This window comes from Hylobates moloch, unplaced genomic scaffold (genome assembly GCF_009828535.3).
Source record: "Hylobates moloch isolate HMO894 unplaced genomic scaffold, HMol_V3 SCAFFOLD_6, whole genome shotgun sequence".
In the NCBI taxonomy this organism is placed as follows: domain Eukaryota; kingdom Metazoa; phylum Chordata; class Mammalia; order Primates; family Hylobatidae; genus Hylobates; species Hylobates moloch.
The window spans coordinates 145,901,243-145,924,203 of record NW_026652281.1 but is presented as its reverse complement, the minus strand read 5'-3'; the positions used below and the strand labels follow the sequence as shown (position 1 = coordinate 145,924,203).

At 47.8% G+C, this 22,961-nt stretch overlaps 1 protein-coding gene across 2 annotated transcripts in view; it reads left to right on the top strand.

The window, feature by feature from the left end:
* SLIT3 (slit guidance ligand 3) overlaps positions 1–22,961 on the top strand; it is a 652,947-nt gene that overhangs the window by 521,787 nt on the left and 108,199 nt on the right. For both annotated transcript variants that reach the window (XM_032158593.2, XM_032158594.2), the window contains exons 12-14: positions 456–527; positions 12,041–12,184; positions 13,466–13,629. In XM_032158593.2, the coding sequence (XP_032014484.1) occupies positions 456–527; positions 12,041–12,184; positions 13,466–13,629 (380 nt within the window). The remainder of the gene's footprint in view (positions 1–455; positions 528–12,040; positions 12,185–13,465; positions 13,630–22,961) is intronic.

The following is a 22,961-nucleotide window of genomic DNA, read 5'->3' as shown; positions in this document are numbered from 1 at the left end:
TAAATGACTCAGCTTAGGAATTCCTAAGATGCAAAGGGATATTAAAAGGAAACGTCCTGTAGGCTGGGCTCAAGCTGATCAATACCCATTGAAGACACAGGGCCAGTCTCCCACACAGTGTATTTATTGCCGGGCTGTGAGTCATATTAGCAGCTTAGGGAGATACCACAAAGAGACCGCTTCTTCCTGTTGGGGATTATGTATTTGGCTAGGTTGCCCAGGAATGGAGCAGGATAGAGCCCATTTCTCCTCACTTCCAAGACAACCTGCCCTTCCAGACCCTGGCTACTCTTGGCTGCCTCTGTCTCGCTGATGAGAAGGGATTAGGCAGGCCGTGGAAGGGGTTGTCCTGAGATCTCATACCCAGAACTGGCCGAGGTGATGGCTTCCTGCAGGACTGGGTTCTGGTGGCCTCACATCCGCAGTGATTGCTGTCTTCTCCTTCTCTCTTTCAGGGTCCTCTATGGGAACAAGATCACCGAGATCGCCAAGGGACTGTTTGATGGGCTGGTGTCCCTACAGCTGCTGTGAGTAGGAAACTTGTCACCGTTTGTGTCTTTGATACTATCGGAAGGCTCCCACCTGAAAACTTTGAGCCACGCTCCAGAGAGTTCTTTTGACTTTCTGCAAACAAAAGAGAAAAAATATTTGAGCTGTCCATGCTTCACCTCCATTTCCTATTTTTGTGAAAGGAGAGTCAGCGAGTGGGCAGAGGAAGACCATGTGCATGAACAGAGGAAGGTCAGTGTGCATAAACCCAACTGATACAGCCGAGGGCCCTGGCACAGGCATGAAGATACTAAGCACAGGGTTTGGGGATAGAGATTAGGAAAGAGTCAAATCCAACAAAAAGAAAAACATTTTTCAGTAGTGTGCTAAGAATGTAAGGAACTAAAACATTCATACAGCAAATTCCAGTACTAAAACTGAGACACAGCTGCTGATGGACATGTGACCTTGAAGAGGGGTCGGGGCAGGGGGAATAATTTGAGAGGAGCATAATCAGTCACCAATGTGACTCCATCTGGGAAAGGCAGGGTGGGAGGGGAGTGTTTACTTAATTTAAAGGAAGGATTGTTGCCTTGAATTTTAAGCTCAGGGATTATTTGTTTGCATTCATTTCATTCTGGTCATTTGAGCTTAAATGTTTGAAGAAGATAATTGAACTGTGATGTGGAGAAGGAAGGAAAAGAATTTAGCTCATAGTATGGTTTAATTTTTGTGCTGGTAAAATCATCTCTGATTTGTGACAAGGCAGCTATAGCATCTACACACATGTACCAAGGGTGTGGGAGTGTGTGTGCATGCATGTGCACGCTTGCTCTGTCACCATCACAGTTCCTCTGGGTATTAGGAACTGATCTTGAGTATCCTTTAAGCAGTGGAGACCAAGTCTCAGAGACATACATGACTCTCCCCTAGTCACCCAGCAGAAGAGGTATGGAAACCGGAAAAGAACCTACATTGCCATGCCCTTCATTCAGAAACCTCCCAGCCCTCCGAATAGCACATGATGTATGTTTGCAGAGGTGTGCGGGGGTGTGTGTGTGTGTGTGTGTGTGTGTGTGTGTGTGTATTTTTAAAATCACCTCCAAGTCACAGGCAGTGAGGAAGAGGCCTGGCACCTCCCCACCTCCCACGTAAGCACGGGTTTGTGGGCCAGGACTCAAGCTGGGGCTCTACAGGGTTGGCAGGCACAAGAGCAAAGAAGGAGACAGGAACAAGGGACACATCTGATGTGGTTGATGCCCAGGGACTCTTCAAGAAAGAGGAAGTGAGACTTTTCCTCCAGCCCTTTCTTATATCTTTCCTCTGCCCTTCCCATGTCCTTTAAGACTCGGCTCTGGACAGATTCTCCCAGAACACGCACTAATGTGAATTATGTAGGCACGAGATGCCCAGCAAGTTTTCAGGGAGCAGATCTGTCATACCAGCAACCAGGTTTGTTTCAGTGAAGCTGAAAGCAAGAGAGAGAAAAGTCTCTCTTTCTCTGCATCTCCCCCATCTCTTTCTTCCTGTCTGCCCCACTCTGTGTGTGTCTGTTTGGGCAAATTCCTGTTCAACGGTCCCAGCCTTTGGTGGGCTTTTAAGGCTATGTGTTAGAATGACAGGCCAGGGCTCTGCAGGGAGCTGGGTGTTTCACAGATGGTATTCTTTGCTTGTAGCAAAGAAACTGTACGTTATAACTGCCACCATAAGGCTAGTTAACTGTAGCTATTAATCCCTTGAAAGAAGAGTATCAATAGTATCCACCTTGAGGTGGATTTGGCAGTGTTGTGTTCCACCAAGCTGGTGTGATTTTCCTTTTATAATCTGTGTGTGTGTGTGCAGGAAGGAAAATGGCTTTGCACACATTAAGGAGACACAGAATGTGCATCACAGTGCCTAGCACAGTGCATGTATACTTAAAAAGACGTGTATCTCAGCTCCAAGCTAATAGCAGCCGTGAGGTTAATAGAACTAACAGGACTTTGCATGGGTTGCGAAGGCAACTCCAGTTTAATGTCACCATTTTGAGCAGATGGAATTGAGTAGCTTGGGGTAAAGAGGAAGCAACTCTCCTCTCTTGAGACCAAGAGTTGACACAACTCAGGCAGGCCTTACCAGAAAGAACCAGTAACTGGGACTCAAGTAGCTGTCATTGGGTTTTGACCTGCCATTGAATGGTTGGAAAGCAGGCCCTGATTCAATCTAATTTAGTGTTCAGCCTGCTGTAGATTGGATTTCTCCCTGTTAGACTGGAGACACTGATAAGAAGGCTCTGATTAGAATACCCTGGTAGTCTGGGTAATTTTCTCTCCTTTGACTCAGAGGCTCTTTGTGAGAGGGTTGCATTTCTTCTTCTCATTCCATCTCTCACATTATAGGTACTCGCAAAGCTGAAGTGCCTCTGCCACACGAAGTGGCCCTGGACATTTTGTTTCTGGCACTTGCTGTGATGCTGGTGGTAATAAAGTGGGTACATTGTAGTTGGTTCTCCTGCCTGCCTTCCCTCTTCCCCCACTCCTCTGGACTTTTTGGCCATCCTATCAAACTTGCCCTGTCCAGTATGTACACAGCCAGCCTCCTGGGAGCTTTTCTTGGTGTGTTCCTTTGGGCAAATGCCCAAAATTCTTGGCCATTCTGGAGAGAATGTCTCCGTTTTTTAGAGGCTGTGGCAAGTGCATCCACAAGGAACAAGCCCCAGCTGTCCTAAACATGATATTCTGTCGTTGGTCCCCTAGAGCCTCACGAGAGTTACCCCCTTCAGTTTAAGTTCCGAAATCTTAGCGTTCAAAGGAACGTCAGGGCTCCAAGCACAGCCTCCTACCTGGCTAGAACAGGAATCCCTCTCATGCACGCTCTCACAAATCCTCCTGTCACTCGTTTGCTGATGGTTCCTCTGATAAGTCCTCACTGCCTAGTTGGAAGGTTAGAAAGCTTTCTTATACTAAACATTAGTAATGGTTTCTAGAAAACTCAGAAAAGTCTGTTATCATTGTCTTCAGATGTTTGAAAATAGCTAGTATGTCTCCCTATAATTAATCCTAAACATGTTCAGTTCCTGTGGCCATTCATTGTATAAATACGCATTTATTGTTTATTACTAGCAATCCTTATTGTCTTTGGGGGATGCAAGGTAACCTGTCAGCTTCCCTCCTTAAAACTGGCTGCTAGGAAGTGAGTTGGTGCCCATTTGGACACTAGGAAGTATGTTTAGAATTGAAATATCCCACATGGAGGCATCTCAGAACCCAAGGTGAGAACAGGACATATCACTGGGCACATGATCCCAACCCCAGGGGTGGGAGCAGCTCGATTATTAGAGAAATGACCTGTCTTCCTCCTCACTGGAAGCTCAGGGTGAATGGTCTTGCTCCTCTGCCTTCCCCTGCCCACCCAGGCTCACAGGCTCCTGGGACATCTGTGGAGATGGTGATCCTCTGTGGGCAGCCAGCCATCGTGCCCTGAGATCCCTCACCTTGTAGCTCAGAGGTCCATCCTCCCAAAGCAGGAAAAGGCTGTCATTTCCTCCGCTGATGGACAGCTGCAAGCTGCGTTGTTACAGCTCCCCTCCAGGGAGTGAGGAGCATTCATTTAGTGCTCATCCATCACATGACATGCATAAGAAAGCCACTTAAGTGGGGAGGGCAGTCATTTGAGGTGGAAGCTTTTAAACCCGCTCCAGGTGGTCTTAAACCAAACCAGACTGTCTTCGGGCTGGAATAAGTTAAGACAACTCTAGCACCTGTTGTTTAATTTTCTTGGAAGGCAGACAAGACCATTTGAGGCTCTCGGAGTTTGCCAAGCAACTGCCAATTACAGAGCAGTGAGCAAAACTTCACTCCCTATAGTTCACTTTTCCCCACCAGCTGTTTCACAAGAACTACTTACTACTGCTAATAATAGCAGCTAACATTTATTGAATACTTAATATGCTTCAGGACCCGAAAGTGCTAAGCAATTTCGTGTGCATCATCTCATTTAATCTACCACAATGCTAGGAGGAAGGTGTTGTGGAAAGGCCCATTTTACAGATGGGGAAATGGAGGGTTAAGTGACTTGACCATTGTCACTTAGCATGATGGAGCCAGGATTGGAACCTGGGCAGTCCATGCCCTTAACCACAGCACATCCATCCAGAGACATCTGGACCCAGTCACAGGCAGATCTGCAGAGCCAGTTTTTTGATATGCAGAGCAAGAATTTCTCAATGGCTCAAGCCACAGAGAGGGTGCAGTTGAACTGCAGATCAACTCCTTTTGTTATGGCTCAGCATAATTCACGGCTCTGTGTCCATGGAACTTTCTCTGATTCATTGTCGTCAGCCCACTAATGTTTGCCCTATGAGAGGACAGTCAAGGAGCTGCTTGTATTTAGAGACCCAGTCGAGGTGGTACAATGAGAATTGTCTCCAGCAGAAGAAGCAGACTGACTTGGCAACGCGTTCTTGAAGGAGGGGTTCTTCCCTCTCTTGTGTACTTGGAAAGCCCTTGGGTAGACTTAAATTCTGGAATCGTTCCATGCTAGTCATTGAATGAATGGTTCACCCCATTTAAAGGACTGATTGGTAATCATGTGGCAATCAGATAGGAAAGTTACCACCCTAATAGTCATGAGGGAAGGAATGGGCAAGCCACCATAGGTGAGGTCACTTGAGTTGGTAACCAAATAATAGTTCTCCCTCTCTGGTCTCTCGGAATCTCAGCTTTCATCTGTTTCCCTTAGGAAAACCCAGCGGCTTACAGCCCGTTCCTGGCACCCTCCTGTGTCTCTGGGGTAGAAAGAGGTCTTGTTTTTCAGACAGGCGGCCCAATGGTGTTGCTGCATGCCTGGTTACTCTTGCATCAGGAATCACCATGACAACCCACAGCCATTGACAAGCAGTGCAGTCACCAACAGGAGAGAAGGGAAGAGCCACTGTTGCCCCTAGTTGGGACTTGGAGGGCTCCTCCTGTTTCCCCTTGAGTGTTTAACAAGACGTGGCCTACAGCACCCATTTTCAAGCACAGAGAAGATTCTGGGCAGGGTCAGAATTCATGGCATCAGCCGTCATTGGGTTCTTCCCCACATCCAGCCTCAGTAGGTTGCTGAAGGTCTAAATTAATCCCCATATTTTATAGGGAAAGGATGATAACATAATGTTGTAAGGTGGGAGAGTGGTCCTTATTACAATTAATGGATAAAGAAATTCAGGATGGCAGGGGGTTAATACTAGAGAAATAAAAAGAAGGAAGGCATATTAATGCAGGAGGTTTGGCTCTATATCCTGCAGCTTAATTAGGGGTACAGAATAGCTCCCCTAGTTGGTGTCCTCACTAAGAGTTCATGCCAATGTGTAGAGGTGATAACTACTTCCAGGGACACGCAGAACACTTTTTTAAATAACAAAGAGCCTTCATAATCCACTTTTTATAAATTCTCCTACTAAAGGAGCTAGAGAAAGGGTTATGCCAGATGCCTGTTGGCGCCATCTTTCTCCTGTTGTGTATCTGCATCTGAGTGTTCATGAAACAGAAACAGACTCCCCATCCCTGTTTTAGGAAAAGAAGGTCCACAGAGCATCTTTCTTGGCAGGAGCCTGGGCCCATCTTCCTATCCCATCGTCTTTTCTGGAAGAGCTTCATCCATTCTCCTGGAAGGGCCACTGCATTCTTTCTTGGCACCAGTTTTCTGAGGAGGCCTTGCTCTCTGGAGTTTGGAATATGCTTTCAGCATTTCCAGACAAATACCATAGAAGTGGGAGGAGCAACATAACCAGTGTCCTCCACAGACCCTTGGTCAAGTGTGGAGAACATAAACGCCACCAGAATGATTGCACTGGGCCACTGAGTCAACATGTGAATTGCTGGAGTTGCCAAAGTGATTTTGATTAAATTGATCATTAAGCCTGACTCCAGATGTCTGTGTTTTCCAAACTTTGCAAAAAAGGCCTGTGGGCTCCAGGGGGAACCTTCACTGAAGAGCGGATCAGAGCAAAGGCAGTAGTTAACAGTGGGGCTCAACGATCTTCTCCCCATGGGGATTTTCAAAAGCCTGGGTGTGGTGGGTCCTTTTAGTGGATCAGAATGGACCTGGTTTTCCCCCTGTGGGCCATCTCCCCATGCTACCTGGACCCGAAATGAATGAAGCTGGAAGCTGCTACTAGTGATGAGAACATCTGGGACTTTTCTGCACAGGCCAGTCCCGATCCCCTAGCAGAAAGACTTGAGTCACGAGGGTTCTCCCTGGCACCGACATGGGCATTTCATTTCCCTCCTCCAGCTCTAGCTTTTTGGCTCCCAGTGGCTTCTGTTTTTCTGCTTTGCTTTTCCTGAAGGCCACAGCTCCCAGAAAGCAAGAGCTCTCAGCAGCACAGCTATGCTGGTTAGTCAATGGGCTGAGTGCTAATACCTCTTGACGTGGAACATATGTGGCAGCCGAAAGTGCTCCAAGGCAGGGGGTGGCAGAGGGCCTCCTAGAGCTCACACTTGGAAATAAATTTAGAAGGTGCTGTACATGCCCTCCCACTCTCCAATGTGCCACTCTCCTTAATTTCCTCTGACGGGAGCACGGCTCTTTTTGTTGTTGTTCTGCCTTATTGTAAAATCACCCGCTGCGTTGATAGGAGTGGCTACAAACAGGGTACCTCCACTGCCTCCCATCAGCCTCAGGTGGCTCCCTCAGGCCCTTAGTGAGAGGGGACTGGCTCTCAGGGCAGCATGATGATTGGAAACAAAATTTTGTTTGATGGCATGAGTCCAAATACTATCCTACCTCTTACGGGTTGTGGAACTTTGGTCAAAGTTATTTAAGCTCGCTGAGTCCCAGAAGTGTCACCTGTCAAAGGGAGATTAAATGGGAGTACCTGGCCTTGTGAAGTGTTTAATATGCATTACCTGTTAGGCCATGTGGCCCCTGCTGTTCACCTGGTGGCTGTGGTTCACCTGGTCGGATGATCTCAGCCTTCCCTCTCTTTTCATTTATATGATCTCGGAGAGTCCTTTGAGAGATAGATCCGGACGGAGCAGGTGGCCCCAAAAGATCGCTGGATCTGCATCTGGGGAAATACCGATGAATACAGTATTCACCAGGCAGTTCAGCCTGACTCACTGGATCCAACAGCAGACTGGGCTGAAGTGAGGTCTTTGGCTGGGATGTCACAGTTGTCAGTTTGAGTACCAGGCAGCCTCTTGAACGAGGCCAGCTGGGACATCCCACCTTGTGTGCTATTGCTATTATCTCTCCTGTGGTTGTCCTTGGCCTGCTCAGAGTAAGGAGAGCACAGAGCCAGGCATATCAGCTTCCACATCGGCATTCAGTCAGTGATCCTGAAGGGGGAAGCCTTGCCTCGTGCAGGTGCAAACCACTCAGTAAAGAACCTGCCACCTTGTGCCAATGAAGGCTTGATCAGCATCCCATGCTGAGGCTCCTTCCTGGGAGTCAGGAGGACTTCAGATGCCTCTGCACTCCCAAGACGCAAGCAGGGTCTTCCAAACCCAGCCAGACCTTTGTCCATCTGAAGCATACCCAGGTACAGTGAAGGCTGGCAAAAATAGCCACTCCTCACACATAGGGAAAATGGAAAAGAGAATATAGATTTTAAATAGTAGATAAGAGATGGCTTTGGAGTGAAACAGGCTGGAGCTTCACTTATTGCTGGGGGACCTTGGTTGAGTCCATCACCACTCTGAACCTCAGTTTTCTTATTGGAAAAATGAAGATAATCATAGTGCTGTTGTGGGGGTTAAATAAGACAGTGCCTGGAAAGTGCCTGGGAAAAGCACACAGAGAGGTAGTCTCTAGAGAGGATGCTGCATTATTATCATTTCACACAGCAGTTACACCACTGCTCCTCAAATGGGGATGAACCAGGACACAGCAAGCATCCTGGAATCTCTGCTGCAAAGAGGGGGAATCCATCCCTCTGGTGAAAGAGGAGGCCTGTGTTCAGGATTCCTTACAGAACTGCTAAACCTCATCTCAAATGTTTGTTTACTCTCTATTTGCTCCATCATGTGGTGCTTTTAAAATTCCCCTCCAATTCTTGTCCATGTACCATATAGCTAAGAGCTCCTTTCATGGAAGCTGGGTTGAGTTGACTAGCTGCCAGCCTTCCTCCCAAAGGAAAGAAGGCACAGGGACAGGCTGTTAGATCTTGCTGATGCTGGGGACCAGTGAGGCTGTCCTCAGCATCTAATTCTGGATAAGCAGCTTAATTTTATCTCTCCCTGCACCTATGCAACTCGCCTGAGGGAGCCAAGCATCCTGGGAGAGAATGAGTGACCAGGAGACTTTGCCCTTTTGTGTTTTCTTTTGCTCCATGCTTCATGAACTCTGCACCTTGGGCTATCTTTGCCTAGTAATTCTGCCAGCCTGGGTTGTTTTGATGCCTTACATATTTGAAGTAACATCCCATGCTGAGAGATCTAGGAGCAATAGGAAACAAAGGAGCATCTGGATGAGAAAAAAAGAGCCTAAATAGGCCTGATGAGTGGGAAGGATTGCCAGCGTGGCATTTAGTTTTTATGAAGGCAAGTCAAGTTGCCATTTCTTTCTCCCCATGGCCATCGTCCTTGTCTGGTGCCTAATATGCCATAGAACCAATTGCTACAATTGGGCTTATGAATCTGCACTGGGGTTTCAAGCCTAAATGCCCACTAAGGCAAGGAAGGTCAAGTAAACTAGTGAAGGGGCCACAATAGGGAATAGTGAGGACTGTGGCAAATAGAGAGCATATGTCCTATCTAAAGGGGGCAGCTACTCCATGGCTGCCTCCAGGGAACCGAGGGTTGCCTGAGCTCCTGAATTTTGTTTTTCAGGAGAAAATAGAAATCTGGTGTGGTGTGGTATGGTGTGTGTGTGTATGTGCATGTGCGAGTGTGTGTGTGTGTATTGTATGAAAGTTTCCAATTTTTTAAACACAGGATTGAATAAACACATTTATGTGGCATGATGCACAATGCTGCAATAAGGATTTCATCCTCAGGCTATCAGATGGGCACCTCTGACCTGTTGTGTACTGAATAGTTCAGTATTTCCTGACAAGATGATGTATTCAGAAGGCCCTGAATGTCAAGGTTTAGAACAAAACACTTACCATGTGTGTACTTTTAAAAAAATCAAAACACTGTGTGTGTGAAGGGTCCATTCCTGAGCCCTGGTTGCTGGGCCCTATTGAGTCCTCCAGCTTTTCTCCCTGTTTCTCTGCTCTATCACATTTCCTTCAAATGCCCCCAAAATGCAGTGACATTGACTAAAATTTAATACATAAAGCATAGGAATTTGCAGGGGGGAAGGATGTTGCAAAGAGTATAGACCAATAGGATGGGTAGACAAGACATTCACAAAGAAGAAACTGAGCCCTCTAGAGACCTCAATTATCGCAACCACTTCCAGCGTGCTCCCTAGAAATACGTGTCACCTTGAAAACACCTGCCAAACTCTGAGCCTCAGTTTCCTCCCGTGTCACTTGTGAGTCAAGTTCTGTCCATCTGCCCAGGTTCCTGGGAGAATAATGGGACGTTGGGAAAGCACTTTGGAAAACACAGTATTCTAGCAGTATGAGCTTTTTTTTTTCCACTGCCAGGCAGGAGGACATCTGTATGAACCCTTGGGACCTTGCCCATTATTAGCCAGATTAAACAGGCAGTTCTTCTTCCACTTGTCACTGCCACAGCTGCTTGCCTGCACGCGGGGTGCACCGGGACCATGGGGAGTATGGGGCCTGCAGCAAGGGAGAGGTGGCATGGATGATTTAGCACCATGGGCAGCCCCACCGTTGCAAACTGCTGACCCCCTGGATTCTGGTATGGAGAGACTCCTGAGGCAGGCCAGCCCAGCATCCATCTCATGGGTCATTCCCCACCAGGGAGGCGCTGAGCCAGCCTCGGAAGTAAAATTCTTGAAATTCAACATTTCTGCTGGTTAGTTTATTTTCCCCTTCCCCCAGTTTCAATCGAGAGGGGGTAAGAGATGATTTTACATTGACTACAAGGCATATCTAGTCAGTCTAGGATCAGTAAAGGTAATTGTTAGGATCTCAATGTGCTTGACTTGCCAGCTCTGCTCTGGAAAACTGCCTGTCACCCTCATGGCATCCTCTTCTTTCCCAGACTTCCACCCAAAGGGTAGCTTCCTATGATGCTTTTTTAGGGAGTCTGAAGAGCTAAAAACAGCTTCCTCGTGGATAGGAAGGCTGACCCTGGAAGGGGTGAGGGATGGGTGCTGCCTTAGAGAAGTGAGACCCTTGAAGCTGCGTATGGAGTTATACATCTTAATAAAGAATAAGCACTGAGAAGAAAGGGAGGAATAAAATAGCTGTCATTGGTGCCATTATAGAGCTCCTAATCCTGTGTGGAAGGCAAATGATAAATATCCTATAATCACAGATCGCAATGAATGCCAGGAGGGAAATAAACAGGGGGGTGTGAGAGATGATAACAGAGTGAGGGTCCCATTGTAGATGAGGGGGTCAGGGCAGGCCTCTCTGAGGAGGGGACATGTGAGCTACAGTGGAAAGCAGGAAAATAAGGCAGCCCTGCTGAAAGAAGGTAAAGAGGGTGTTCAAAGGTCCTAGGGAAAAATCTGGTGTGTCTGAGGAACGAAAATGCAGTGGTGGGCCAGGCGTGGTGGCTCACACCTGTAATCCCAGCACTTTGGGAGGCCAAGGCAGGCAGGTCACCTGGGGTCAAGAGTTCGAGACCAGCCTGGCCAACATGGTGAAACCCCGTGTCTACTAAAAATACAAAAATTAGCTGGGTATGGTGGTGCACACCTGTAATCCCAGCTACTCGGGAGCCTGAGCTAGAAGAATTGCTTGAACCCAAGAGGCGAAGGTTGCAGTGAGCCAAGATCACGCCATTGAACTCCAGCCTGGGCGACAAGAGCAAGACTCCATCTCAAAAAAAAAAAAAAAAAAAAAATACAGTGGTGGGACTCAAGGGTCGTGAGTTTGGGGTGAGTGGGGTTAGGATGAGGTTGGAGAAAGGGCCAAGGTCAAACCACGTGGGGCTCTGTGCTCTGGTTGTGCACACGTGTGTATGACAGAGAATCCACATGTATGCACATGTGTCTGCCTACACATAGATGCAATTTTTCCAGGAGGATGACCTATAACTTTCATCAGATTTCCAATAGGATCAGTGATCCAAAAAAACTGTAAGGAATTTTCTGAATCAAATTGCCCGTAGTCAGTCAACTAAAGCTCTAAAACAATTATGCCAAATGATTTGTTTTCCTTTCCAATTCTTGGAAGCTCTGAATCCTAAAACAGAAAGTGAAGCACTTAGGATGCCTTTTCAGGTCTTCCTTCAAGGTCATGGGTGCAAGAGAAGGTGCCAAGTGAGAGCAGTGTGTGGCATAGTGTCTGTGGTGACAGTGTGTGCAGGTGGCCAGAAGTGTTTGGGGTGTCGGTAGACACAGGAAGGCAGGTCTCTCTCTTTTTCTGTTCTGCAGCAGGAGCTCAAGGCTGCAAGGATGAGTGATGGGAGCTTTGCAGCCCATCCCCTGCAGGTGCAACCCTTGCCCCACAGGTAATTTCCAGGATTAGTGAATCAACCAGACTCTCTTCTGCTTGCAGCCTCCTCAATGCCAACAAGATCAACTGCCTGCGGGTGAACACATTTCAGGACCTGCAGAACCTCAACTTGCTCTCCCTGTATGACAACAAGCTGCAGACCATCAGCAAGGGGCTCTTCGCCCCTCTGCAGTCCATCCAGACACTGTGAGTACACTGCTTCAGGTGCCAGTGGGTACCCAAGCAGCAGGAGACCCCAAATGCCCGTCATGGAAAACACCCAAATGAGGGCAGCATGAGCACATCCAGGAGGAGTTCTAGAGCCTGCAGGGAAGCTAGAATAATAAAAATCAGAATAGCTTATCAGTACCAAGCACTTACACTGTGCTTGACACCACATGGAGTACTTACCCTGTCTTAAAACCCTTAAGCCTCACAATGACCCTACTTCATGCTGTTACTATCCCTTGTTTCTACATAAGGAAACCAAGGCATAGAATGGTTAGGTAACTTCCTCAAGGTCACACAGCTAGTAAGGAGCAGGTTTTGAATCCAGGCGGAGGAGGTCCTGAGCTACCCTCGTAACCCCCGTGGTCAGTGTATTCTGAGCAGACTCCATTTCTGCAGACAGCCCACTCCTGCCCCCCCTTAACCCCCTCCACCCTGCAAAACCAAGCCTCTGAGGTGGGCACTCTTCCTCTATGGGAAGTATATCCTCACTCCCGTGCACTACATGTATTCACAAATATTTCAGTTAAATAGGTGACCTCCAAGTACAGATTTCAGCCCATTTTCTGATGGCTCCAGCCTCAGGCATAGACTTCAGCCCCATGCCCAGGTCTGCAATTAGCCTGGGGGCTTCTGTAAGTCATCTGGTGCTTGTTGCCTCTGTAGCCAGAGACAGGAACCAAGACACAGTAGGAGCAGCTGCTATATATTGACACCGACCAGGTGCCAAACACTGTGTTCGGTGCTTCACAGTTTTTCTTACTGAGGCAGGGGAAGCAAGACCCATGGTGCTCTTATGATGATAAGGATAATTACAACAATACCCGCTACTATATATGGAACACCCACCATATGCCAGGCGCCATGCCAGCTGCTTTATGTGCCTCGTGTCAATGAGCTTAGAGAAATAAAATGCATTCTACCCCAAGTGCAAACCGTGACTGGGTTTGCCTGTCAGAATTGGCATGGGTGAGAGTAGAAGCAATCGGTGATGGATCCTGCCCCAAGTGGGAAGAGCTGGGAGACTGATTCCCCAGACCAGATGCTAGCTGCATCTGTGACTGTCTTTTGCAGACAGCAGGCCTCAGACCCCCTCTTTGAGCCCTGTCTGAAAGTAGCACCCCCTAAGGCTTCCTGGGGCGATAAGGGGGGAGGCCAATCCTTGCAGTGGATTACCAGGGCCCAGTGCGAGGCAGGGTGGTGGTGGTGGATCAAGACACCATGGGTCACTCCTGATTAACAGCCCCATCCCTCTCGCAGCCACTTAGCCCAAAACCCATTTGTGTGCGACTGCCACTTGAAGTGGCTGGCCGACTACCTCCAGGACAACCCCATTGAGACGAGCGGGGCCCGCTGCAGCAGCCCACGCCGACTCGCCAACAAGCGCATCAGCCAGATCAAGAGCAAGAAGTTCCGCTGCTCAGGTAATCAGGTTACGGGGCTGGGCCCCGCTTTCTGACTCAGAATGCAGCAGCCCCAGAGAGGCCAATAATCCAATCTGGAGGACAGCGAGCGCTGTAATGGCTCCTGGGGAGCATCTTTGCAAATTAAATTGGGGAAATTCAGTTAGCCCTGCAGAAAACCAATTACCTTATGGATTTAAAATAAAACACACACACACACATACACACACAATAAAAGCATGGGGAGGGGGAGACGGTTGCAGGGGAGACAGAACCCAGGCAGCAGCGTGTCTCCAAGAGCTAAGTAGAAGGTGGGGCTGGGGCGGCCTTTGCACATGTGCCTGTTACAGGCTAAGATTTATTTTTTTCTTTTCCAAAGTGTGCTCCCCAAAGGGCAAATAGAGAAATAAATATAGCTTAGGTGAGGCTACAGACGGTGTGTAATCTTGGGGACCTCCCACTCCCTTCGGAGATAGACCGTGGTGCAGCCCTTTGACCACAGTGTATTATAGATTTCACATGTTCGTGAAAAACACTTTCACTAGTTAGCTCCCCCATCCCAGATTACTGTGTTCTAAGTATGGAGAGAAGAGTAAAGAGTCATGCTTGGGAAGAAACAAAGCGTTATTCTTCTGTGCCCGGGATCTCTCTAGAAACCTTCCTTCTCACTGCACCCAGGAAGGACATGGGGGAAAACAGCAGGGGAATTCTCAGCCCATCTTGGAAAAAGAAGTAGCTCTCCTTGACCCAACAGCTACATGAACAGGCAGTTAAAAATTACTATCATTTGTGTCCTTTTCTACTGGAAAAAAATCACCAAACTGCATTGTGCCCCCAGTGGTGAGAGACTGATAGCACGAAGTGCCGAGGTGGGTTGCAGCCAATCCTCACAGTATGTGCGGCAGCAAAAGCAGTGCTTCGCCCCTTGCCCAGGAGCTTCAGATGCAGGCGAGTCTTCCCGGGGAGAATGCCAGCGTGGGGAGAGGTTACTGGGAGATGACCAGCAGGCAGACTTGTGCTTCTTACAACATCTTCTTGACCTTTAAGTCAAATTCTTTAGTCCATGTTTCTAGAATGATAAGCTTTAGTTCTTTAAATTTTTTAACAGAAACTAATACCTTGGGAGGGCTTGGAGATAATACAGAGACTGCGGCACTGTGAAAAGTTGGTACCAACTTCCTTTCCCTAGAATAATGATGTCAATTACAACAGCCATCTTTCACCTGTGATGAGCGTGGTGCTGGAGGCTTCTAGTCTGATATGCTTCTTCCAATGGTCCTGGGAAGTCAGTAGGAGAGCCCTTTGCCCTATAGCAGAGGGAACTGAGGACTTAAAGGTGAAGGGGCACTCCAAGTTCACAAGCCAGCAAACAGCGGAGGCAGGACTAAACCTCAGGTTCATTTTGCTCCTCACACCACACAGCATCTAGGAGAGAAGGAATATTTGGGGAGGACAATCAGCTGCTTGGATGACCTCCTTCCCTGGTCTCATGCTCCCACCCCTACCCACTCCCTGAACACTGTCCTCGGGTTCCTTCCTAGGCCTGGCAACATCTCTGGAAAGAAAATCTCACCCAAGGCACAATCGTCCTTTCCCCAGCACCTTTCCTCATGACTCATGCCAGCCTTGGCCTCTATTCCTACCCCTGTCTGGCCAGGGCTGAGTTAATTAGCTCTGCCAAACAGTGGTACCCAAAAAGAAGGGCCATGAGAGCCAAAGGAGGGCAGGGTATTATCTGCCAACCTTGACCCTTTGGTCTCATAAGTATCCTGTTAATACTTTGGACCCCAAATGGATGTTGCGGCCCTGCATGGCACAGCAGGGAAAGAGTGCAGGATCCAAGGACTGGTGTCTCCCCAGGAACACAGTCTTGGCAATTTTCTGGGCATGACTGTGGTTGGAGGTGGCAAGGTGGGGGTGGGGCTATAGAAAGAACTAAGTAAGAGAAAAGGAAAATAGGAAGTAGACCTAGGAAGCAGTAGAGCTTAGTTCTAACTCTAGCTCTGCCACTATCTTCCTACCTGTAGATCTGCAGGATCCTGGCTGCTTTCCTATGTGGGGGAGGGGTGGTTGAACATTTTAAAAAAGAAACAGGGAGGAGGAGCCGGGTTCTTGGATTGACTCTAAGATAACTTTTTTTAAAAGAAATCAATGCTAAGCGGAAAGACTGTTCCTAAAAAGTAGAGATGTTTGGAGCTAGCATGAGACTGACACGTAGCACTCTATTTGCTTTTATTTTATGTCATTGCAAAGAAAGCATGACTGCTGAGCTCCAAAGGCCTTGGCTTTGAGAAACACGGGGTTCCAGACCTGCCTTGGCCTTGGAGAGAAAAAAAAAAAACCATAGATCTAAAGCTCTGTGTTTCCAGGAAGCTCCAGAAGAAAGAAGGGGGGCAGGTGACACAGACTGGATGTGACAGATAATAACTCTGCATTTTACTTTTTCCTAAAAGCACCCCCATTGAAAAGACAGCTGATGTAATTAGGAGGCAATTTGAGGGCTGCTCCGTAACACATCCTGCCCCTCCTTAGGCAGGGCGTCTGGTTTCCCAGCTGCCTGTGTCTGCCTCTCTCTATCAGCTGCATCCGCCGCCTTGGGCAGCAAGATCAGTTTAGGGTTGGATGCTGCTGGCTGGGGTAATTTGACCATCAGATTAAGTCCTCCTGAAAAGGCTCCGTCTGGCTGTCTGGGACCCCTAGCCCATCCCTGGGAGCACTTGGCAGTTGCAGGGTGCTGTCTGTCTTCCCTCATGCCCCCCCCGCTTTGTGTGGGAAGAAAGTCTCTTGTTGAAAAGTACAGAGGGTGGTGACGCAAAGTGTCCAAAGATGGCGAACAGCAAGATAGCATTCAAGGATTACAGAACTTTTAGAGACCTTAGAGGTCATCCAGTTTATTCTAGAGATGGATAAATTGAGGTCCACAGAGCAGAAAAATCTTATATAAGGTATTGAGTATTATTTTCAGGGCAAGATCTGAAACCCAGGACTTCTGACATACTGTGAAGACTCTTGATAATTTACCTACAAATCCCTCCATTTCTTTTTGTAGAAAGAAACCAAAGAGAAAGAAAATTAGATTTTAAGGCTTGGTGAGGGTGGCAGTTTGCACGAACAGTATGGATTTCCCCTGCTCTCGTACCAGGGTCCTAATCAAACTCAAATTTGAAGTCCCAGAACCACAGTGTTCACAGAGCCCTGAATAGGTGTCAAAGCGGAGTGGAGTCCAGATTCTAGTGGCTGACTCTAGTGGGTGTGATGGAAGACCTTAGGGAGGAGGAGAGGCCAGACCCAGAGCTGTGGGCTGGCTCTTCCTAACTGGTCCATCATGGCAGACAACCTATGCACCGTCAAGATGCTGAGACCATCTAGAGGATATGTCCAGTCCCAAAAACACATAGTGGAAGAATGTTGATACTGGTTCTCATGTCAGAGGTCAGGCAGGGAGGGTCTCAGTCACTTGGCCTTAGCTCCAGTTTCTTCAAGATGCACATCTCCACCTAATGCCAAGTGGGAGGAAGTCCCGCCTAATGCCAAGTCAGCAGGTTCATGGAAACTGACCCTGATCTATCACAGATAGGAATATAAAAACTGGATACGCTCACCTGGGACCTTGGCATCCTGACAGTGGTTATTGGTTCATCCTGTTTGCTCCCATAATTTCCAGCTAAGGAAGAGAAGAAGAAATCAAGAAGGACCCTAGAATTCAGTGTCTTCCCCTCAGACTCATCACTTGGCTTCCCTTTCCTTCCTTCTCTTAGTCTGAAAGAGGCCCTTCATCATGAGGCGCACTGGCCACCATCTCTGTGAAAGTCAGTGTTCTCAAACAACAACTGATTGCAGGTTCCTCAGTCCAAACCCTAAGGCCCCATTTGTTTTCCTATCTTTCTCTCTGGCTAGAGAGATGTATTTTCTTTTGACACCACACTACTCCTCTATTAAACCTCAAATGATCTGGGATGAGTGTCTATCAGCCAGAGCATTTCTGGTGACCTCAAAGGATATCAAGGAGATTCCTGAATTGTGGAATGTCAAAGAGGGCTTTTTCCTAAAGAAGAGCATTGAAGGTTTGCTAGACCACTGGGACTGTGGATTGTCTCTTGATTTAAGGGGCTAGAGGAATGACTGTGATGGAACCACTCAGCTGTTGGGGGGATTGGGCCTATGTTGCAAAGCATGCAGAAGATGCTTTGCTAAGTTTAATGTCTTGTCAGACCAACTAGTGTGACTGAATGGAGTTTAGAGGCTCAATTCAGGCATGTGATAGGATCACAGATGTCTGAGTGTTCTTTCTTTCCTTGGGAAGGAACTATGCTGTCCTGAAGCTCCTGAGTATGGGCATCCAGTGATTTCCCTCCCGTTCTTCTCCCTTCCTACTGTGTCTCCCCTGGGGTGGGGCACAAGGGCAGCAGGGCTGCTGTCTTCAGAAGTGTTCCAGTGGAACCCCACTCCTGATACTAATCACACTCAGTGGGGGCCTGCTCCGGCTTCCGCTTCTCCACGCTGCTTCCTCTGAGCGCTCCTGTCCTCTCTCTGACGCTGCTTCCTGACCTTGACTCTGACCAGTCGCTGCGGGGCTTTCCTTTGTGCTTGATCTAACCATGTGGTGGAACGATGGAAACGGAACATGGTTCTGTCAAGCACCGCGGAAAGCACCGTGCTCTCCTGCAGCATGGCCCACCACCGCCGCCACCACCGCTGGACACCTCTCCTCTGCTCTGGAGCACCGCAGCCCACCACCTGCCAGACCCACCTCTCCCAGTCTCAACTCACCAAGGGCAGGAGGGTAGGAGTCCCAAAGGATGCAGATACAGAGGGAAATGGGTCTGGAGAAGCACCATGGGGCCCAGCTAAGATCTGTATCCACATCTCTTTCCCAAAATGGAGTCACCCTCCCCCAAATCTAGTCTGGATGTCAGACAAGGAGTAATAACTAGGTTCAAGCTGAGAAACTACTATGTCTCTTCTTCCATTGGAAGGGAACAAGTATACCCAAGGCATACGCCCCATGGTTTCATGGGAGAGTCCCAACCCAAGGTCATTTTTCCAAGTGGCGGCTAACCCAAAAGGGAATTCCTACTGCTTGTGACCCCCTGACCCCTCCCACCACCACCTTTATTAGTATTCACTTTATTTGAAATGAATGTGAGCATAAGAATGGGTGAAACTCATGCAAGTCTGAGACTTTGAGTTTAACCTGAGGTTCCTTCTGAGCCTCATTCCCATGCTTTATGAAAACACTGTCCCTGAACCCCATGAAACCTAAAGTCCAGTCTGTTTCCTTGACCTGCAAAGCACAGTTAACATGGAGGTGCTGGGCTCGTCACCGGAAACCTCCTATCTCTGATAATAAAGAGAGGGATCTTGGTACTTCTTATTTTGCTTGTTTCTTGATAAATCCTAGACCCAGTGTAACCAGAAGATTGTGTTGTTCATTCCTGTCCTGGAGTCTTTGTCCTATCCTGCAAGAGAGAGCTAAGGTGGGAACCTTAGCCTAGCTCAGAACTAGAAGCTGAACCCTGGGCCCCCATCATGAGGTGTGACTCTTATTACCTCCTCTATCTGAGGTTACCCCTCAGAACCAGGAGCCCAACCATTGCTTAGTAATTTTTTAACATACATTGAGTGCTTGCTATAGGCCGGACAGTGAACTGTTTCACGTCATTACCTTGTTTAATGTTCACAAAATCTAAAGTCTCATTTTATAGATGAGGATATTGAGCCTCAGAGAGGTTAACTAACTTACCCAGGGTCATCTGATTCCAGAATGGCTGCACTGTACTGCTGTAATACCTACCTTCCCAGCTGTGGACAACCTCATTGCCTTGAATTAGAACATTTAAAAACTTTGATTTGATAGGGAGTTGAAATTTGCTTAAACTCTCCCTTTCAGACTTTCATCTGTTAGTAGAAAGAACTTGAGTAAGGGAGAAAGCATTATTCAAATGGTTCTTCCTCTCCAGCATGGACATACAAAGATCCCATTTAACACAGAGCAAATCCTTGAGCCTGGAGAAGTTGCCTTTCCCACCTTACGGAGAGGAGCATTCTGAGGCCCTCGGCACTGCCCGTAACATGGCTGGGACCAGGCGTCTGGGAGTGGGTCCATAATGGTGCCCTTCCATCAGTGCTTTACTGGCCCCTCAGCCACAGGCTGTGATGAGGCAGTGCCAGCCTCAGACCGTGGGTATTTTCCTCTGTTTTCAGGCAGATGGCTGCACTCGTAATAGACTCCAGTGGGGATAGCTTACTAGGACAGCTCCCTGCCCAACTGGTGACCAAACTCCTAGTAAAACAGTTGGCATCTTCCAGCCACTGGCAGCTGGTCCCCCAGACTTGCCCATGAGCGGATGTCTCTCTGCCTGGCAGTGTTCTCCTTAGTCATTCATCACTTATGACCCTTTGCTTATTCACGTCACTGTCTTTTCAAGCTGATGAGGCCTGACAGGCCTTATGCTCCCCCCAATTCCTCTTTCTGCTTCTTTCCTCCTTTCTTTTATTCCACTCGTCTTAGGGATATTGGGAATAGGGGAGGAGGAGAGCTCCGGACACATGAGTTAGCAAGTTCATGATGATCAGATAACAATGAATTTGTGACTCCCAGTCAGCAAACTGGCTGCCCAAAGGATGATACAAAATGCATGCCGTTGATGGCAGCAGCCATCCTGGACCTGGTGCTGGCCTCTGATCCCAACCCAGCCAAGTCCATTCGATGCATGGGAGCTTGGCTCCCTACCAGTCCCACACCCCTGGTCATCCAGATGTGACAAGTGTTCCTCCTGGGAAGTGGCTGTAGGGCAGGGATGTATAATAAAATTGTATTTCTGTGAATTTCCACCTCCTACCCCCACCCCCTGTCTATTAAAGCTTGTCTGTGATCATGTACCAAGTGTCGTTGTTCTGAGCTGCCCGTGAAAGGGGAGGAGGGCTCCAGGGGCAGGAGCAGGCAAGATGCCAGATGACGTCAGCTCTTCCAAGGCTGGTTTCAGCCGAGGTTGAGTTTTATGGCCCTTCTTCAAATCCTCCGGGATCTCTTCTGTCTGAACTCACCCCAAAGAGAAGAAGCAACAGCCTATTGCAGTTGGTCCTCTATTGCTAAGTATTTCTGGCAGTGACAAATATGCATTGAGATTGAAATTGACTTTTAAAGCTCTGGAAAAGTTAAAAATACTTTGGGGTAGTTATGAGCATTAGGCATAACAAATGGCTCTGAGAAACCCTGAGTAGTTTCGGTAATGAAATATGAAGTGATGGAGATGGCATTTTGGGCTGGCTCTGACTGGGGAACGAACTTTTTCGGTTATGTACATATGCCGTTATTAACATTTCTGGCTCCCACTCATATAAAATATCACATTCCGACCCCCTTGTTATTACAAACCAGGGCAATAACAAAAACAGCAGGGGGAAAAATGCTGGAAAGAACACATTAGTCCATCGAATCTAATTGCAAAATCATTTCATTAAAATGGGTCAGCGGCTCCATTGCAGAGGTCCACCAGTTATAATCTAACTATACTACTGAGAGCGATTCCTGCTAACTACAGGCTGCTCTCACCTTGATTAAAATGAAAATGCATTTAATAGGTGGCTGTCCCCAGCCACAGCCCAGCCGGTGCACGCCTTCAGGCTCACCGCCTTGAAGAGCAAACTGTGCTTCCTCCTTTCTTTCTGCCTTTGATCAGCAGTCAGGGTTCCTTCGCTTTGCAAGGATCCCATTATAGACACATTGTGAAGGAAAAATCTCTGTATGTGTGTGCAATGCCCCTTCGTGCCATCACTCTGTGGATCCGCTGGTGCAGAGAACAAGAGAAGGTAGTCATCTAACAGGGTTTGCAAAATGAAATTCGCCCAGGACTCGGCACACTGATAGGTCTGGAAGAAAATGGTGCAGGTCAGAGTTACTAAGAGGGACGAAGCTGGCAAGCCAAGGGCGGGAGATTTGCATAATACATTGAACCAGGAAGCCACTTGAGTAACTGTGGGGATACGTGCACAGAGTTTGCTCATACGAGCCTAGGGGTAGAAGGGGAGATGGAGAAGCGGGGATGGAGAGAGAGCAGAGAAGGAAAGGAGGACAGGACCAGGCTTCTGACTCCCTGTCTTAGGTAGGTAGTGTCACATCAGAATTAGAGACCCACCAAGTTCATTCTTGATCAGGAGTTACCACAGGGAGATCATAGAAGGCATGCAAAACTAAGAGGGTGGAAGAGATCTGCGTCCTGCCCCACCATGGCCCACTATGGAAAAATACCCCATTCAATCCACCTGCACCAAATCTGGCTAGGTGATCATTCCTACAGGGACCTGGGAAAACCTTTGGGGAGAAACACGTCTGCAGTAAAACATGTTAACTACATGGAGCCAGGCAGCAGCCTGCCCAGACTGAGTGACCTGTGGGCCTCAGTTTCCTCATCTATAAAATAGAGTTATCCTAACCTTAGAGTGTTGCAAGGATTAAATGAGATCATTCATTTGAAATGGGAAGAATAATGCCCCGTTCAGTAAATGGCCACTGTTGTTGCTAGCTACATTCATATTCTCACAGCCTCTGAGCTGCCAAGTGTTCTGCCAGGTTGTAGAAAAACAACAGTGCTAGAGTCACAAGCATCCATACAACTCCTGAGGCTTCCACCTCCTTAATCTTACTTTCATCTGCACAACAGCCCCTGGAAGATAAGGGCAGTTATTTGATTCCCGTTTTACATGGAGAGAGACTGAGACTAGTAAGTTGCCAAGGCCTAAACAAGCCTGCGCTCCCTTCTGCTAAAACCCATGAAAAGCTAATGCTCCTAAATGCAAATAAGATCATGAAGTTGCCTCACCTAGTGGAGCAAACAAATAATGTTCACATTCTCTGAAACACTTCCCAATACTCATGTACAGGACACTCAGGTGCTCATGACACCCCACTCGTGCATTGGACAAATGTGGACCCATCTCTTGTTTTGTGCCTCGCATTGTGCTAGTGAAATGTTGAGGGTGAAAGGATGAAGAAAACCCGGCCCCATCAATAAGCTTATGTCTGATGGGAGAACCAGAGCTCCTTCAGTTCCAGCCAGCATGATTCAAGGTCTCACAGAGGTTTGCCCACGTGCCCAGGGATCATTTGTGATCATTGAGGCAACTCCCCGAGGCATCTCTCAGAGACACCACATTGTTGGTCCCATTATTCATTACAGTGCAACTTCAGGAGATTTCCTTTTCAAAAAAGCAAATCTCAGCTCCAACTTATAGCTCATCGGAACGTGCCTTTCACTATAGTTACGTAGAATGTGCTCTGAAAAACAAAGGCCAAATCTGACCCTCAGATACATTTTGCTTGTCTTCACGGTATTTTAAATTGGAATTTATTA